Source organism: Hesperophylax consimilis, chromosome 7 (genome assembly GCF_061612785.1).
Source record: "Hesperophylax consimilis isolate HC1 chromosome 7, BYU_Hcon_1.0, whole genome shotgun sequence".
NCBI lineage: Eukaryota > Metazoa > Arthropoda > Insecta > Trichoptera > Limnephilidae > Hesperophylax > Hesperophylax consimilis.
In genome coordinates, this window is record NC_142842.1 from 3,868,066 (window position 1) to 3,889,374 (window position 21,309).

Here is a 21,309-nt window from a genome sequence, read left to right on the forward strand (position 1 = left end):
TTTTATGCCGGCCTTTCCAGCCACACTAATCCAACAATAAATTCACTTTCAAAATATAGCGAAAACGATAAATTTAAATTTAAAAAACCCAAGATAGTCCTCCGGAAGGAATAATAACCTGCCTACAGCCGCAGTATAGTTTTTTAAGCTCTTTTTCAACACCACTATAATAATAAAAATAACAGTAAAGTATCTAAAGATAATCAATTTATAATTATGTTAGAGGAGGTAAACTCATGTTTAGGAACTCTGTAAAATAAAGTAAATCAAAAGTCAAAAGTACTAGGTATAAACCTAGTCTTGGATGTAAGTCATTATTATTTTGAATCCCAGTCGTAAGCCAGCTGTATTTATTATTCAATACATATATTTTTACAGCGCCCTTGAGGTGATTTTTATTATTATTGGATTCTTCAACGTTCCATTTCAATACGATACGCCTTAGTCTAAAAATACCTAGATTTTAAGTGTGTGTGAAGTAGGTACTTTTAAATGTTGAACGTAGACCAAAGCGTAATTACCCTGGACGTGTTTGTCGACGACAACTGTTGAAATTCGCGTCTTCCAATGTGTAAAGTTTTGCTTCAATATATTAATTCTAACAATAAAAGGAACGTAGACTACATTTACATACAACAAATAATATTACGAAATAACAAATAAGTATTTTTTATGTCTATTATTAACGGAACGCCCGAATGTTGATGATGACTTGATGTAAATGGGGGTACGCTCGCGTGTACCCCCATTTGAATCTCGTGGACCCCCAATTTTTTTCTAGCGTACATGATCCCCCGCAAACTGATATCGACCTCTGGGGGTCCATATAGAACATTTTGGGAACTCTTGACATAGAATGATAGTTTGCAACTTGTAAATTTAAGATAAATCAATAATTATTAATATAGTGTCTGAACAACAAAGTTATGATGGTGCGACTGGTAATTGGATTGGGTCTCTACTTATTGGGTTTGCGTCACCGCTATAATAAGTAAAAGGTGCGCGTGTGTTTAATCCCAAGTGACAATGCTTTCACCGATAATGAATAGATGTCACTTTGTATTGTGGATGTTATTTCTTAACGAAACTGCTGCTAAACATAAAAGATTTTCATTGAAGTTTGTTTGTCTGTCTATATTTATTTATATTTTTATAAAGAAAAGTCTAGTTTTGTGTCTGACGTTAATTTACTTTAGTTTCAATTTCATTTGAAAAACGATTTAAATTGATTGGTAACCTTTTGTATCTTACAACGACGAGAGAATGGTTAACCTTTAGTATCATAGTGAAGCTTTTAAATTATAAATACGCGGTGTCCGGAAACTCGTAGTACAAGCGGGAAAATTGTTATAATACTTTTTAACTGAAAAAAAAATTATAAAACTTTTTTCCTGTTTAAAAAAAAAAACTGTAAAACTATAAAAATGTGTTATAGATTCACCAGTTTCCCACTTGTACTACGAGTTTCCTGATACCGTGTATAACGAATCTATGACAAGTTCTCTATTCGTTTTGGTGAAAGACTACCATTTGGAATGGTACGTTACTTAAAATGGCTTTAGTCTGTTTAGTGCCCAAATATTGCCAAATAAGTAACCTTCCTCTTCCAGTCACACATCATCCCAATTGAGGATGCCATAGTCCACTGGTTTCTGGCAGCGGGTCTGTTGTACGGTATTTACATAAAAAGCAAATTATTGTTTAAGCACTTGATAAGAATTGATCATTTTCAAAAATAATTTAAGATAAATGTAATGTAAATTAGAAAACCGTTCAACGAGTTAGGACAAGCATGACGCACTTAAATATTTTTTAACTCTTCGAAGTTTTCTGAAGAACGAATTCGGATGAGCGCCCCCACCACTGAAGAAATAAACCGATAGAAGTGTACTGTGAGCTTGTCCGTGTAACCGAAGCAAGGTCAGTTTTATCTTACTTATGGTGAAATCAATCAAAGATTTTTTTTCAGGGCAAGATAATTGGTCAAAGTAATTTTTACATTGGCTGGTAAAGTTCGACGGCTTCACCATCTTTCGTTAAAAAATATGAATCAATGGTCAGTGGCTGTGTTGGCATCGCGTTTTGGTCCCACCCAGGCGTAGTGTGTTCAATTCCTCGGCTGGCTAAGTCCTCCATCACAACACAAGCAACATTTTCCGCTTACTGTCTTGGTAGTAGGAATTTTTTTTGAATATTGTCAGGTTATCCGTAACCCGAGAATGTTCGTCTTTCTTTTAAAAAAGGAATCATGTCAAATCATTCAACATTCACTAGGCCCGTCTTTACCTTCAAGTGTGGAAATCTAATTGAATAAACAATAAAAACTCTTGAACACTAAGGACGGGTTGTTTCGGAGAATTTGAACAATTCTTCGAATTTCAAAGTTAATTTTAAGGTTCTGTGAAAGATTTTTCAAGTTCTGTTTTTATTTCAGTTTTGTCAAGCAACTACCCTATGCTGATATAATAACAGAACTTGAATAGGACTTTCACAGAACCCGGAAATCAACATTGAAATTTGATGAATTGTTCAAATCCTCCGAAACAACTCGTCCTTAGGTCTTGAAATTTGAGCACATTCTTATATCTCGAATATTTGAGATTTTGTTAATGTTCTCAGCTTGCAACGTCATTTTCATTTAGAGATATGGAGCTTTGTCTTTGGCCTTGACATAAGGTCCCTTTCTATTTGGGTTTATTGTTCTATTGGAACGGCGAAATAATAGTCAATAAACTGTAATTAACGCAATGTATTATATGTTGGATAATTTATACACCTACAGTTGTAGTTGCGTCGCTTTCATGCCGAATCTCTGTTAAAACTTGTTTATTTTTATTTTTAAAGATGAGTTAAAATTGTTGTTGTGTAAATTATTGGAAGTATAGTTCTTCGAATTCGTTGAATATATCTGCAGAGATAGTTATTATGGGAACTTCGATAGTGAATCTATGGCTAACGGTGTCTCACTTCCCCCTGCAATTATTCCATGGTAGATTGGCAATTTTATACAATTTTCATACATTTTAAGTCTGATAAGTTTATATATATTTTTTAAGTTTTTCGTGATAAGTAGGCGATGTGTATTCCATTTAAGATGGGCATCAAACGTAAGACAAAATTATTTAACAAGCACTGTATAGGCAAACACGGTAGTTAGTTGATGTATATCAGTATTACCCTTCTAGGGGATAACCTGTCAGTGGCCACCGCGTATACAAAATACAAAAGCAATAATAATCGGAAAATTACGCGGCTCGCATTGAAAATAGCCGAGAATCCGAAATTGTTTACACAGTGGCATTAAATTTGACATTAACTGACACCGAGAATAGCCGATTGCACAATTCAAAAGTGTTTTGTGTTCCGCCAAGCAGTTTTCAATGAGTTGCCAAAATTTTGATGGGTGGCACGTTTCGCGTGCGAAATGCTCGCTGAAAAGTTAATAACATTTTGAATATCGTGCTAACTGATTTGAATCTTTTGTATATTCCGCTGATGGATGGACTATCCATCTGAAAATTTAAATAGTTATTTTGTAGACTCTTTAACGGACATACTATATAATGGTTTACAGGGTGCCTCAAATATAATATATATATCAAATTTCGGGAAAAACTTTTCTTTGATAATTTTTTAAGGTTATTCCCATCAATGTAATATATCTTTGAAGAAGAAGATAATACTAATAACTTAGTTGCAAGATGATATTGTTAATTCTGAATTTACAATATAACGTCGACAAAAATTACGTATAATAAATAGGTCTCAATGGTCGAGTGGTTAAAGGCATTGATCTTGAGTTCGATTCCCATCTTTTTATTTTTCTATGTTTTGTCTGGGTTAGTTTAGTTTGGATTTTGTTAGTATTCTTGTGATGTATGGTAATTAGGTTGAGTAGTTAATCGGTAGATGGCGGTAGACATAAAGCCTACGCCAGGGCCCGCCAGATGACGCTAGTGTATTGCAGGTACTAGCGATAGATATTATCGGCAAGGCAAGCATCTGCGCGCCCAGAGATTTACCTACCCTTGGGTAAAGAACAGTTGTAGCTAGCCAAACAGGTTATTGGAACGTAAATAAAGAGTATTATATAATATATAAACATATTCTATAAACAGTGTAACAGTAGAGATCGACAAAAATGACGTAAAATAATTAGGTCCCAATGGTCGAGTGATTAAATACGTTGTTCCGGTAAGACAAAGATCTTCGGTTCGATTTCCACTTGAAACCATCGCTTAGATTTATTAGTAGATATGATCTCCTTTTTTTTTGCTTTTAATCGAAAAAATGTCACTGGGCATAAGCCCAGGAATCGCTGGAAGTATATCGGGTATAGGTGATGTCTAGTTAACTTTTTTCTTCCAGTTAATTTTATTTTAGACCAGATCTATCTCACCCTGTTATATAGTTACCAATTTAAAAAAGTATCTTTACAGAAAAAAAAAACTTGTTCATAAATAATTTAAAGGAGCCTAAATAGAGGGATTGTATATTTGTTATGAAATATCGTTTCTAACAGTAGACCCAAAAAAATAAATAATGCATATGAATACATCAATACACAAACACTGGTAATGATTGATTAAAGCAGCGTTTTGTAAACACACATCATATTATATTTTTGAAGTTTCATAAACATACTGATGCTAAACATGGTGATGCTAGTTTTTTAGCCTTAAGGGTTTGGAAAAAGGATCGCATAATCGCATTTTTAATAAAAGGAGCTTTTATTAAAAAGGCGCCTTTATAAAAAGGCGCCTTTTTTACTAACCGGTCAGTGGCTGAGTTGGCATCGCGTCTGCGTCCCACCCAGGCATCGTGAGTTCAATTCCTCGGCTGGCTAATTCCTCCATCACGACACAAGCAACGTTTTCCGCTTACTGTGGTGTAGTAGGAGATTTTCAAATATTGTCTCGTTATTTGAAATCCATGAAAGTTTTTCTTTCTTAAAAAAAAACACATAAAAAAGGCGCCTTTTTAAAACTTTACCCTCTCGGGACTGGTAAAACAAGTAAATTGATTATATCTTACTTTTTGTTCTTTTTATGTACAGGTATCATGAATTTTTTAAATTTGTATGTACCAACTGCCCATAGTCAGTATGTAATGAGGAGGGGAAAGAGGTAAGAAGATGAAGGTTAGGAAATACTTGGCTATTAAAACAGGTTACCAATTTTTTTTTATAATGTAGGTACCTATCATACTCATCATAAATTTTGTTATAATTCAAAAACAAAATGCCTAGAAATTATTACATAGTCAATACCGAAGAAATAAATTAAACAATATATAATATGTTGTCTACTCGGCTAAATAAAGCTATGTTTAGTACCTACATAACATGAATACAATTCAAAAAGGAATCATAAAGACCACACTGAAACTACCCAAAATAACCATTGATGTATTATATTTAGATGAGACATGAAGCGAAAAAATAGGTTCCTCTTTTTTATCTCCAACTCTCTTAACGCTCTAAGTACACTACCGAATCTGGTCTACGCGCACCGCTTATCGCGTTCTAATAGTGGAACAAGTTTCCCCGAGATATAAGTACGCGGTAGCGCTTCTAATTGTAGCTCTATGGTAAGAACGCCTTCGATTGAAATTGTTTTGGCCTATCAAATGTACAACAAATACATGCCAAAAATAAACTATTAATACACACACAAACACTCACACATACATTACACACGTCACATACATACCTAGACACTACACAAGTCACCTGGTAATTAAAGAATAAACATACCACTTAGCAGACATTACAAGGAAACATATCATATGTACCCAACATGAAGTATCTTATTCCTGTATATTGTTTCATCTCTGTAAATCATTTACTGTTTGTTTCTATTATATAAAAAAATAAAAATAAAAATACGAAATCCTATGCTACACCGCGTATCCATCCCACTAGATTGAATCAAAATTAAATATAATTTTTTTTCCAAGTTATGAAAATGAACAGAAAAGTTTAGCGAGTACAATTAAACAATAAAAATCTGGTTGGAAGAGATCAACGAAAAAACTTTAAAATTGCGATAAAAACGTCGTAGAAGTGAAATTAAAATATAATTAAATAACATAACTAAGAAATAATTAGGGTATAAATTATGCATACCCTGCTGAAAGTCCACAATTAAAATTCTAAAACTTCCTTAAAATGGCTTTGGTTGTGTTTAGTGACCAGTTCCTCTATGACCCCATACGAACGAAGAAGAAATGACCAGATCTGAAAAGCCTGGTAACCCCAGTTACATCACAGCCTTCCTCTCCGACATCTCATTTCCCAACCCACCCCAATCAGCCTTACGATTTTTCCCAATTGGGGATGCCATAGCCCCACTGGCATCTGTCAATTGGGACCTTTGTGCAGTATTATAGATTAGAGCATCATTTTTTTGCTTGCACTTTTCTAGAAAAAAAAATCGAATACTATTTAACGTATGACATAGTTTGGAAACATTTTTTTACAGAATGATAAGGCCTATATATGCTATACGCGTCACTTCTGGTATTCATAATGATAAGGCCTATACGAGTATATGTTATACACGTAACTTTTGGTGTAAAGAATGGTAAATTTTATATAATTTATTCACGTCACTTCTGGTATACAGAATGATAAGGCCTGTAAATGTTATACACGTCACTTCTGCTGTACATAATGATAAGTCCTATATATTATGTTATACGGGTCACTTCTGGTGTTCATAATGATAAGGCCTATACGAGTATATGTTATACACGTAACTTTTGGTGTAAAGAATGGTAAGGTTTATACAATTTATACTCGTCACTTCTGGTGTACAATGATCGGGTGTAGAATGATAAGGCCGGTAAATGTTTTACACGTCACTTCTGGTGTACAGAATGATAAGGCCTATATATGTTATACGTGTCACTTCGTGTGTTCATAATGATAAGGCCTATACGAGTATATGTTATACACGTAACTTTTGGTGTAAAGAATGGTAAAGTCTATACAATTTATACACGTCACTTCTGGTGTACAATGATCTGGTGTAGAATGATAAGGCCGGTAAATGTTTTACACGTCACTTCTGGTGTACAGAATGATAAGGCCTATATATGTTATACGTGTCACTTCGTGTGTTCATAATGATAAGGCCTATACGAGTATATGTTATACACGTAACTTTTGGTGTAAAGAATGGTAAAGTCTATACAATTTATACACGTCACTTCTGGTGTACAATGATCTGGTGTAGAATGATAAGGCCGGTAAATGTTTTACACGTCACTTCTGGTGTACAGAATGATAAGGCCTATATATGTTATACGTGTCACTTCGTGTGTTCATAATGATAAGGCCTATACGAGTATATGTTATACACGTAACTTTTGGTGTAAAAAATGGTAAGGTCTATACAATTTATACACGTCACTTCTGGTGTACAATGATCTGGTGTAGAATAATAAGGCCGGTAAATGTTTTACACGTCACTTCTGGTGTACATAATGATAAGGCCTATATATGTTATACGCGTCACTTCTGGTGTTCATAATTATAAGGCCTATACGAGTATATGTTACACACGTAACTTTTGGTGTAAATAATGGTAAGGTCTATACAATTTATACACGTCACTTCTGGTGTACAGAATGATAAGGCCGGTAAATGTTATACACGTCAATTTTGGTATACAGAATGATAAAGTCTATATATATGTTATACACGCCAATTCTGGTGGGCAAAATGATAAGGTCTATATATTTTATACACGTCATTTCTGGTGTACATTTAACAATCATTAAATTAACTTTTTTTTAATAGTCCATTTTTTTAATAATATCTCACAAGGCGCGTTAGTAATGCGCGACCTAGGCGCTAAAATTCATCGACACGGCACCGCATACCGCCAAAACTATTATGGATTCAATTAGTGACGTTTTCTCATTTACCTACACGGTATTTTAAATTAATTAAGTAAGCTCTTCTACGCACGAACGAGCGTAAATTACGAATTAAGTAATATTAAGGCTGGCATCAAACACAGGGCTCCTGGAAAACTCTGAACCTTTTGATATAATGGATATAATGGGATATTATCGGCTAGAACCAAAAGGTACTAAGTCAGTGGCGACATGGTCTTCATTCGCACTTACGTACAAATTATTATTTGTACAGTGTATTTACGCATTTTGAAAGGCATTCAGCAGAATGATTCATTCAATTGTTCTCACCTTGAAGGCTTTTACATTGTTATTTCTAAGCTATTCAGGAGTACAATAATAAGTTTATAGTACATAACATAATAAACTGAGTATGAACGATATAAGCAGGTACAATACAAGTTATCATAGAGCGTGCTGTTGTACATAGAAGTGCAATAATTGTATATAATAACAAGAGCACAAAATAAGTACTTACTCTACTATGAAAGTAATAACAGTGAACAAAATAAACATGAAAAGTTTGTCGTAAATTAATACAGCGATAAAAGGTGCACATGAAAAGTATGAAAGATATGAAGTTATATCGAAAGTTATACAAAGGAGTTTGAAAAGAATTGTGTAGTAATTTAATAATGTAATTAAAGTAAGTTTATTTTTATTTTTTATTATTTAATAAATGTTTGTATGTTACATTTTTAGACATATTTTTAACTACCATACTAGGCTAATGCCCGTGTTATGGTAGTTATATAGTGTTTTAGCATAATTATAAAAATAAACATTTAATAGTTTGTTCTAATGCACGTTTGTAATTATCAAATCTTTAAAGCCTGATTGGGTTTTTGACAGAACATAAAAAAATTAATATAAAAAAAAAGAATTGTAGATCTGTTGCAGATTTTCTAATGGACTTAATTTTAGTTTGGACAATTAGTGGAGGCGGTAAACATCGATTGTACTAAACTTCGTACCTAGTCTATGTAACTTTGAATTATCGATAGATGTATGTAACAAGTCTACTGTTAAATCTTGACGTTTGAAATCATTGCAACAAATTGAATACGCCTCTGCTGTATGGGCCCCATACCAACAAAAATGCATTGAAAAATTAGAACAGATTCAAAAAAAGTTTTTGAGATACATGTATTTAAGAATGCACGGAGAGTACCCGCGATTCATGCATCACAAAGATTTGCTTGCCGAAACGCGCTACCAAATTCTCCACTCGAGGAGGAGTGGAGCCCTTGCAGTAACGGCGTACAAAATTCTTAATAAATTAATAGATAGCCCATACATTCTGGAATGCTATAAGTTGTTCGTACCGAACAACTACAGCCAGGGACGGCACCATGATCTGCTATGTATCCCACGTGGCAGAACGGACGTAATGGCTCGGCATAGCATGATACGAGGTATGGCGCTGTTAAACAACGCCTCCAAGACTATCGATATTTTTAATAGTAGCCTTGAAGAATTCAAGAGGCATGTCAATGCCAAAATCACTATTTATAACTTGTTATTTCTATTCTTTTTTCTTTCATTGTTTCGTATCATCTATATGTAGTTAATGTTACTGTAAATGTAAATGTAATGTGTATTGTAAATGGACACACAGTCTGTAATACACAAAAAAAATAAAATTGAATTTTTCACAGGAGATATGAAAATCAGATAAAATAAATATGGACGCTGCTAGATTTTTGTGAAATTTTTTCTTCGTAAGTTTGTTTTAATAAATTTATTTCCTACTTAGGGGATGTTTCTTAGTGTCACTCAGAAGTTGTCCCGGAACCCTGTAAAGTGTTTCTGCTATCCCTTTGAACCGGTAACCACCGACCTCGGCAATGCCCATCCACCATGAAATGTGCCCGAATATGAGTTGCTAAGGAGCTTATGACGTGTCGCAAAACAATTCAATTTAATCAGTTAATTGGAATCGGGGTAAGTGCGATCCATTTTCCAGTCGGCTTGACAAATGCGGGGAGGTTGGGGTGGAACAGTACAAAAGGATGAGACAGAAATTCGTATTCAAAACACAATTATACCAGAAACAGGTCATATTCCTCACGTGCTGAGCCGTCAAGGAAATATCTTTGAAAACACCAATAGTATGAATAGATCAATAGATTTGTTCGAGCGGAATCTTTTGATACCCTGAAGGGAAGAGCGGTTGAGGAATACGGTTTCATATGAGTGAAAGTGCGACAATATAAACTGTACGTCTTTGTTTATGATGACGTATCTAAAATTTATTAATAATAAAGTATACAGAGGTTCCACCTTGATTTCAACTAATTTTCTTAGTAAAAAGGGCTCCAATTCATACTTAGGCTATCATTCTTAAAAGATATCTGAATTTTTATTTGATTTAGACCCTAATTTGTCTGAGAAAAATGGAATCCAGCCCAGTCGTTTCCTTATAGCATTATTCTGCCCTGATAGAATAGTATAAAAAATAAAAGTGAGAAGCCGAAAGTATTTAAAATATATTTGCCTCGTGATCTTTGTTATAAAAACAATTATTAATTTTCTCCTATTCCGCCTCACTCTTAATACGCAATATTTCAATTTCAAATAAATGGATTTAGCTTTATTAATTCAAAACATGATTTATTATGTCGGGGGAGACGGAAATATACACACTTTAATTTTAATTTCGTTTATTAAGTCACTTACGCGATATGTCAATTAGTGTGCGGCGCCGCCGAAAGCGACTATATTCATATCAAGAGTTGGATTATATTCATAATATCGTAATTCATACCTACAAAATATTTCATAGACACTGCTGCCAACCAAAAAAAAAATTAGTATTGCCATATAAAATAAATAATATTATCGTGTATAATTAATCAATATTAATATGTAAGTCAATGTATTATTTATAACAAATAATCAACATATAATTAAATAAAATAACCCGAATAACAAACAAATAGAATAAAATGTGATTAAACGTATTCCGTTTAGGTAGTTTAGGTTAGGTTAGGTTAGAACATGGAAAATAGGTATTAGAATTAAATCACAAACAAGTCTATACAAACCTAGCGTAGCCCACATACTATTTGAAAACTGGGATGTAACTCTAAAGGGGACGCGAGCAGGCGTTATTAAAGGGGCATTTTTTTGCTATAGAAAATCACAGTTAGATTAGGTTAGGTTTTATACATTAATTTAATATTTTCAAGATTTTATTTTCTTTAACTGAATTAGTTCGTAGGTAGGTACTGAACCTAACCCGCGCACTGGCTAGGTAAATAACTAGTTGTGGTATTTCCGGCAAATGTCACATTATTTTGTTTCTTTGAAATCTTGTGTGACATATCGCGTAAGTGACTTAATAAACGAAATTAAAATTAAAATTGCGTATTTTTCCGTCTCCCCCGACATAATAAATCATGTTTTGAATTAATAAAGCTAAATCCATTTATTTGAAAGTAAAATATTGCGTATTTACCGTGAGGCGGAATTCGTAACCTTTACCAAACAATTAATTAGAGATACGATCAGAAACTTACCTTTAAAATGAATACCGTTAATAAACTTCAAAAATCATTAGTGATTAATATTTAGATCTGTCAATTTTTGACATTAGATCGGTCAAAATTTTAAACAAAATAATGCACTTAAATATCAAATAAAGAATTATAATTAAAATAAAATAATTTTGTTACCTACTTTATTGCTTAGTTCCCACAATCAGTTCCAAATTTGGTATGATTTGAGATTTTCACGGCCAGAAGTATTATAGCGATTTGTTTTTGGGGTATTATACCGTGTTGCGCCACCTCCTTCTTTAGCCAACGTTTCACATTACACATTTGCCCTGATGATGGACACTGCAATGCTGTCCGAAATGTTGACTGAAGAAGGAGGTAGCGCAACACTGCATTATACCCCAAAAACAAAACAATATAAAGTTTCAACTTTGAAAAGTAATGGTTCAGAACGTGAATAATTTTAAGCGTTACATTATGCAGTAGTATTTCACATCATACACGTAATCATAGACAACCAAAAATTTGTATATTTGATTACAATGTCTCTTCACAAAGTGACTGTTTCACATGAAAACATGGATTTAATCATTGCAGACTATATTAGCGACTCACGAAAATTTAAAACAGGACCTCAGCCTTGCCGGGGCTTTACTCTACCACTGAGCTAACTCGACCAATTTTACAGATTTAACGATATCGTACTTCGACTAACAACAACCAACATAATCTTCATTTTCTTAACGCACATTTTCATTGGCTGCTTTCTTTATGTATACATCATGCAAGATTCTTCCAGAACTAACTGAAATCTGGATGATATCTGAATGATAAGTATTTAAAAACCGAAAAATTCGGTGATTGCTGGAGAATATTTTTTATCAATTTTAAGAGCACAAACAGAAAGTTTTAGTAGCCGACTAGTAAATATGGTTCGAAAGTCTCACTGGGAATAAAAAATTAATAACTGGCGTGTCCCATCAGATTCCATACAAAATCAGGCACGCGAAATCTCTTATCGCTAAATAATGACTCACTATGACATGTTCACTTAGGGAAAAAAAACATGGCACAAAGCCCTAAGCGAGCTTAACTCCATGCATGATTTACACGCTTAAGCGTTTACAAAGCTTAAGATTTTACAAACTGGCTGTATCGGTACCGTGCATCTTGTCTCGTTCCTTTTAGTCGCTTCAGGCTGCAACTACGTATTATCATTAGTTTAACGTTCAAACACAGTGAATATTTTATCTCTGTAAACGGTGCACTTGCGAAAATTCCATACGAAAGCTTACACTCGTAATGTACATCAGGGTTGGTGTGAGGCATTTTGAAGCCTTGGGCATTCGTTCGTAAACTTGCCTTTACAATAATACGGCTGAACAAATATGCTGATATATTCTGTATATGTCTATCATGTGAACAAATTTAATAGAAGAACTCCATTAAACATCGTTTTTCTGACTTGTAATGAATTTTTAATTTTATGTTGGATTTAACAACGCTAGTAGGCATGTGTCAAAACCGTTAGCGCAATATATTTTTTTTTAAATGAAGAACAAGTGTATCTACAATATCTACATTTTAAAGATGAAACTCTTAAAAAATGGATGGTCAATGCCGCAGAAATTCCTATTCCTTATTCCTAAAAATCTATATTCGGTTTTATTTTTCTGTACACAACATACTACACATGCAACGTACACATTGATGAAAATAATTATCTGGCAAATTAAATAAATAATACAATAATTATTTTACTTGGTTTAGCTGAGAACCAGTAAAGGTAACCAGTAAAGAAACATTAAGGACGGACAAGTTGCTACCCAGAATTTGAACAGTTCATCAAATTTCAAAATTGATTTACAAATTCTGTGGAAGTTCTATTAATTTTTTATTACTATATCATTATCGGCCAGTTGCTTAAAAAAACTTAAATAATAACAGAAACTTGAATAGAACCTTCACAAAACCTGTAAATCAGCTTTGAAATTTGATTAATTATTCAAATTCTGTGAAACAACCCGTTCTTAGCCATCCTTCTTGTAACACGCAATCTAAATAAAAAAATTGTAACATATTCCGTAATGATGGACGCTGTGACGATGTCCAAAACGTTGACTAAATAAGAAGGAAGTGAATCACGGCATATTTCTTCCTAAGGCTTCCCGAGTTGTTCTTTGTTTATTCACCTTAAAAAAACCATTTTATTAATTATACAGTCCAAAGGCTATATAAACTTGGATGTAAAATCAGTTCTGTTGATATTTTCATTAATTCCACGCTAAAATTTTAATCAGAAATTTATAAAATTTTATTTTGCTAATATTATTAAATATAATCTGAAGCTAACTTTTTGTGTAGATATTTACCATAATTTTTTTTTTCTATTTGTTAATTTTTGCTAGTTACTCCTGACTCTAGCAGGTATCAATACCTTTTTTCTTTCTTCTCTTTTCTCTCTTCTTTGTATTTGGTGTACTTAGTGTATTACGTTGATTCATTTTGTTCCTGTCATATTTTATCCAGTGTTACCCCAAGGTCCCTGATATATTTTACTTCATTGATGTGTGTGCCGTTTAGTGTGTATACAAAATATATTTTATTTTTATTACGTGAAAATGTTAATTTATTGCATTTTGCGATGTTAATACAAGTTTCTTTAATTCGCAATAGACAAAAAGACGTATGAGGTCCTCTTGAATTTTAATGCAGTCGTTGATTGATTTAATAACTAAGTATATTTTTTTATCATCTGTATATGCTAGGTAATTAGCATCTAAAAAAAACATTTGTGAATATCGTATATATACACATTAAATAATAATGGGCCTAAATGAGAACCTTGAGGTACATCGGAGGGCACAGAGAAGAAGCTGGACTTTGTTCCCTCAACTAAGACACTTTGAAGTCTACTCCAAGGGTATGAAGTAAGCCACCGGAGTAAGTCACCATGGATGCCTAATTGTTTTAATTTTTGAATGAGAATGAAATGGTTTACCTTATCGAAGGCCTTAGAGTAATCAGTGTAGATTACATCTACTTGGTTTCTATTGTCCATATTGCACGTTAAATTTTACTTTTCAGATAGTTTTTAGTTATTTATAGATTCTTTAGCGAGTAAGTAGGGGAACAGACACAAGCATAAAATATGATTTGCTGTTGTAATGTGATTTGCTGTTGTAATGTGATTTGCCTTATATTTTTTGCTTTTTATTTTGCCGCCCTTCAATTATTGCGCCCGGGATCAGTGCCCCTGTTGCCCGACCCTCGCCCCGGCTCTGATGCACGTAGCATGTAGACCCAGCATTAGAAAGCTAAACGTATTAAATAAAGCATGCTGCACAGTAAACGCAGCTCATGGCCTAAGTGTACAAAGTTTTATTTTACAAAAGTTTACGCTGTCAAAAATCACGAGTCTAAATTAGTGATTCTTTACAAATCAGTTAGATAATAAAACATTTAGGTAGGTACTAGGTATATCACTTTTCTAAATTATTCACAGAACTGATCCCAATTTTGAAAATGACACTTAAATTCAAAGCAAATTAGAGTTAATTGAACCAGATTTCAAGTTCACAGAGGACTAACTAACTCACATTACGGACAGCCAAAATTAGTTTGTTTGATGGCAGGCGTAAATTTTAACAATATTACATTGCCGGAATTATAGGGCGAAATAAAGCATGGACGAAATAACAAATGGATGAAATTACACATGTAGAGAATTACACCCCCTTAAATTGCACCTTCTGGAATTACAGATAAAAACCTAACCTAACCTAACTTTTATATATATTTTTTTTATATATCAATTTTATCATATCACTCTATTCAACCCTATTAAAAAAACATTTTTTTGTGTGAAGGAAGTTTGTTTTAACCCCTCCAGCGTTTTAGGGTCATATATGACCGAGCGTCCATATTTTGTAAAAGTATTTTTTTGTCATTTTTAAAATAGTAAAAATGAATTATTCATATTTCACGCCGCTATCGTAACAATTATTTTTTTATCATAATATAAAAGAATGTTTCAAAATAAACATCTATTGGTATTTTTTATTTTAGTTAAGATTTTTTTCATTCCTTAATTTTTTTCCTTTTTTTTACATAAGCACAAACAATTTTTTAATAAAAATTACATACATATAAAATATTAAGGGATTCCTGAAAGGTACTGTCTGTGCGTGGGTAATATAACAAAACTACCAATAAACCAAGAATAGAAATAAACTTATTAAACAAAATAATATTCAAAACTATAACATCAAGCAAATTATAATGTTAATAAATAAATAAATAAATGTTAATTTTAAATGTACGGTATAGTCATTTAATATTGTAGTGAAGAAGTGAAATAAAAAGGTTGACAATTAAATTTTTTGTATTGTTTTATTTAATCATTTCGTTAGGTTTTATAATTGGTTTATACTAAAAAAAATAAAAAAAAATAGTAAACACTTACCCAGATAAGTCTATTTTTATTATGTTTAATGTTGGTGTTTATTAAATTTTCGCATAGATTCTGTATTTTGTTGGCCGTTGAACATTTAAAAAAATATATACATAGCATGTATAGCATTTAATATCATTGCTATTTATCGGACACACTCTTCTGCTATAACCACATACATAGAAGAATTAAAAAAAATATTACAACATCATAGAAACAAAAAAACAATACTCATCGGAGATATTAACTTAAATATCGCTAATGACTACTCCTCTAACGATAAAGATAACTATTTAAATATGTTAGCAGAATTAAATTACATTTCATGTATAAATTCATACACCAGAAACATTATCGGACAACGACCATCTTGTATCGATCACATATTCACAAACACCAAAGATATACAAAATATATCATCTGCGGTAATTAAAACATCTGTAACGGATCATTTTGCATGTATATTTAAATATGACTACAAACATCAAAATCTCTCATTACCAACCACAACGGCCGTTAATAATACCGATAAATACAACTATAGTATTAATATAAATTCTCTCACTAAAATATTAAGTAACGAAAAAGAATGGCAAGAAATATATCAATGTAACGATGTAGAAGAATGCTGCAAAATATTTGATAAAAAACTGAGTTTTCACATAAATGCTTGTAGAAATATTAAATCTAACAAAACATCTTCAAAACTAAAGCCAATCAAACCATGGATAACTCACGGATTAATCATCTCAATTAGACACAAAGAAACACTCTACAAACAATATACAAAACAACCGGAAAATATAACATTACAAAAACATTTCAAAGCTTATAAAAAAAAACTTACATATCTAATAAAAAACACAAAGGATGACTACTACAAACAAAAACATGAATTATCTGGAAATGACAGTAAAAGGATTTGGTCCATCATAAATGAAATTGTCGATAAAAAACATTTAAAAAATAAAACAATCAACAATGTAAAACATAATGATTCAAAAATCTGCTGTAAAGATAAACCTCTAGAAGCCGCAAATGTATTTAACAATTTTTTTGCTAATGTAGGAAAAAACCTCGCTAAAAAAATCCAACAAGGCCTTACCCCAAATGACCCAAATACTACAGTAAATAATGAGCATAAATTTGAATTATTTCAACCAACAACACCAGAAGAAATTGAACAAATTATTACAGGTATGAAAGGAGGTTCTGCCCCTGGTTTTGATGGGGTCACAATACAAACACTGAAATGTATAAAATCACAAGTATCAAAACCATTAACTCATATAATCAATACAAGTTTTCAAAGCGGAGTTTTTCCATCCATGTACAAACAATCTGTAATTATACCAATATTTAAAACCGGCAATCCGGAAGAACCAACCAATTACCGCCCTATTTCTTTACTATCAAACACTGCAAAAATATTTGAAAAAATTGCCAAAAAAAGAATAACTCAGTTCATAAAGATTAATAATATAATTCACGAAAATCAGTTTGGATTCATGGAAAACAAAAGCACAAAAGACGCCATTGCTAAATTATCTAGTACCATACAAGACGCTTTAGACAAATCATTAAAATGTGTTGGTATTTTTGTTGATCTCCAAAAAGCCTTCGACAGCATATCCCATGTCAAACTAATACAAAAATTAAAGATCGTAGGTTTCAATGACACAGCATTAAGTTGGCTAAAAAGTTATCTTCACCAAAGAACACAAGTTGTAAAAATTAATCACGCATCTAGTCTACCACTCACAAGTGATTTTGGGATACCACAAGGTACTGTTTTGGGTCCTTTACTTTTTATCATGTACGTAAACGATATTTTCAAACAAAACCTCAGTGGAACAGTTATATCTTACGCAGATGATACAATTATCATAATTAAAGGTAATGACTGGAAAATTGTAAATGAAAATGCAAATAATGACATCCAAATCCTAAAAAACTGGTTCGATACAAATCTACTTACAATTAACGCAAAAAAAACAGTTTATATACCATTCACAATAAATAAATTCAAAACTAACCCCAACATTCATATAATAATACACAACAAAACATGTAACAAAGATGTTTGTAATAAATCATGTACCATACTTAACCAAACAACTGAAATAAAATACCTCGGTGTAATTGTAGACCAACATATGAAATGGAACAGACACATATGTGAACTTGTTAAACGCATTAGAAAATGTATCTATATATTCATTAGATTAAGAAATGTTCTCAAGATAAACAACCTGAAAAAAGTCTATTACGCACTAGTCCAATCATTACTTCAGTATGGAATCATTGGGTGGGGAGGTGCATATAAAAATTTTTAAGCTCTGTTAAAGTGGTACAAAAACTAATTATCAAAGTAATTTTGAAAAAAAAACCAACTTTCTCTTCAGCATCATTGTTCAAAATTTTCGAAGTACCAAAAATTGAAGACCTCTATAAAAAAGATGCAATATTACAAATATATAAAGAAACTGTAGTAAAAAAACTTAAATTTAACTCATCCTTAAGGCATAATTTTAACATCCAAATTCCTCTATTTTCAACACAACAAATGCACAATAACTACATTTACAAAGGCATAAGATATTTTAATAGTCTTCCCGAAGAAGTGAAAAAAATACCAGATTTTATTTTATTCAAAAAGAAGGTCAAATTTATCTTTAAAAAAAATTAATATCACCTATCAAATGTTATAACTTCAATTCATGTTACAACCAAAATTAACGTCACAATCCTCTTTTAAGTTTATATTTATGTACTGTAATAATGTTAATTACTGATATAAACATGAAATAATTGTCAAATAACTCCTACGCCAAGCTCAAGAGCTAGCACTCTTCATTGGAGTAGAATTTCAACAACATATGTTTTACACTATTACTTATTATTACCTTATTTTGTGTACAATGTAACAATGTTATAAGTTAAACAATAAAAAATAAAAAAAATGTAAGAAAACAATTTGTTTTAAAAACCGTACGTGACCCCTCAAAATATTTTTAATTTTGAAATATTTGTTTATCATGGTTTTATTTTGCAAAACTGATGTCGTCTTACTTCATAAACACGCATTTATTCATACCCATTGGCAGCACTATCAGAGGAATATTTTAAATCGAAATATTCATTTACCAAAGCAAATGCATAACGAATAATCGCATTTCGAAGCAATTCAAAACAGATCGCGTTTATGACATCGCAAATGTCATCTGAAGAACTAAACGCAAAATGCGGAAATGACCATATTTTCGAGGATTAGAACAAAATGGTGCCAGTCTAAAAAAACTTAAATGTATATTATAGTGAGTAGATAGATTTTAACCCGAGCAGTATACGACCTAATTCACCGTACAGCTAACTATTATGAAATCTTTATAAATCAAACTGTTAGTTTTCTAAATTCCTCTTCTTTTGCCAAAAACAAAATACTGCCACAACAAATGTTGAAAACATGAAAGGCAAAAAGATAGAAGAAAAATGAATTTGGCTGATTTATTAGTAATCCGGTTAAAAACGAAATACCAAGCCTTAACGAATGAATTAACAGGTTTCCTGATAAACTTTTAGTAAATGACGAATATACCAAAACGATATCGGAGCACGTATATATCCTAATATTTTCACATTTCGTCTTAATATATTATCCAGGAAAATGTTCGTGCATGAACACGTGTTCCAATATATTAGTAATTTAATATAAGTTTATAAAGAAACGGCCTGGTGTAATCTTATGACGGCAGTATTAACTTTTTTTTATATTGCAGATACAGCAGCGAGCCCCGCCTGTCGGAGGCCGAGACGCCGCCCCCGGTTCGGCGGCAGGCGAGCGCCCGGCGGCGCCCCGGCGGCCCGCCCCCGGGCTCGCAGGCTTACCAGCACCGGCGTTCCACCGCCTTCCTCGAGGTCCCTGGGGCTGGGGGCGGGAGGCAGGGCTCCCCTGACCCCGAAGACGAGGACTCTTACAGGCTGAGAACTTTCAATGTTAATAATAAAGGGGGTAAGTCATATAATTTTTTTTAATTACTTAACTACGGGCTTTGATTTTGCAGGTTATTTTTCCCGTTTATGTTGGTGATCAATATTAGAAATCTTTTAGATTTTGTCAAATTCAACCGCAGAATGAATATAAGTAATTGGTTGACATGCCGTACATTTCACGCTTATACTACGAAATTCCGATAGTGCTGCAAATGGGTATTACTGCTTTTTTTACATTTTCACTAAGCGACAGATCAATATTTGTATATTGTGCAAGAATCGGGCATTCTTCATAGTATTGACGGCGCAACCCCGACAGGTTATACGGCGGGTATAGGCATCTGCAGTGATTATGTTAAACAATTTACACTAACCCGTCCTTATACACTGGTATAATATTTATACCGCGATTATGAGTAAGACGGTCCATAACATAAAAAAATGTTCATCTGTTTAAATATCTATTTCTCCATGGTACTTAACTCCTACGTTTGTACCTCTGTTGATTTCTTTACTCTCCTTACTGTCAGCGCATAATATTAATTAAATATGCATGCCAGCACGATAACTTTGTCCTATCGCGTCACTAGCAAAGTTTTACTGTGGCTCTGTATACAAATCTAAGACGAAGCTTCCCAAGACAATCAGTTCACTTTCTGTCATGCAGGCGAAACTTAGTTACCTACCACTTACTCCTGTGCTCGTGATATGTGCTCGTACTCATGTCAACTCGACAAATTAAGTTATAAAACTTTATTTAGCGTAGCGAACAAAGTTGGAGCAAATGCGATTTAAATATCATCTCCCTTGATCTTATTCAGCAGCAATAATAATCTGATGTCACTTTTCTTTTTCAAATCATTGATTGCCTTGTTGACAGCCCTGCATTATTGCAACTGATATGTCATTTCATGTTCAAATTCGTTTATACACTCTTTCATACTACGCATACACAGCTTAGGTAACCAATATGCAGAAGAAGCTATTGAGGTGTGTAGACAGAGATAATTTCTCAAAATTTATAGAATTGTTCAAAATATTTACCATTGCAATATTCGTAAAGATAATATCAACAAATTGTTAATTTGGTGCAATTAAAACAGACTTTGAATAAATATCTCAAAATGTCAAATACTCGGATTGTTTCGAATAAAAAATCCGTTTATAATAGGACTCTCGAGACATTAACACAAATTAAAGACTTAGGCATCACTTTTCAATAAAATCTTTCTTTTGTTAACCACATAATCCAAGAAATCTCTAACAAGGGCTTAAAATTTTTTGGTATTTATGAGTATTAACTAGAAATTCAAACAATATTAAGTGTTTTAACTTGTTATATTTCGCCTGTGTGAGAAGTTAACTTGAGTACAATTTTACCGTTTTGAACCCACATTACAACATTCACGCACAGGCTATTGAAAAAATACAAAATAAATG

The 21,309-nt window shown here is 32.6% G+C and overlaps 1 protein-coding gene across 1 annotated transcript in view; it reads left to right on the forward strand.

Annotated features, from left to right (window-relative positions):
* The window catches only part of Rgk3 (Rad, Gem/Kir family member 3), a 471,507-nt gene that overhangs the window by 16,091 nt on the left and 434,107 nt on the right, over positions 1–21,309 (forward strand). The window contains exon 2 of the mRNA XM_089633132.1: positions 19,656–19,888. Coding sequence (XP_089489258.1) covers positions 19,656–19,888 — 233 coding nt within the window. The remainder of the gene's footprint in view (positions 1–19,655; positions 19,889–21,309) is intronic.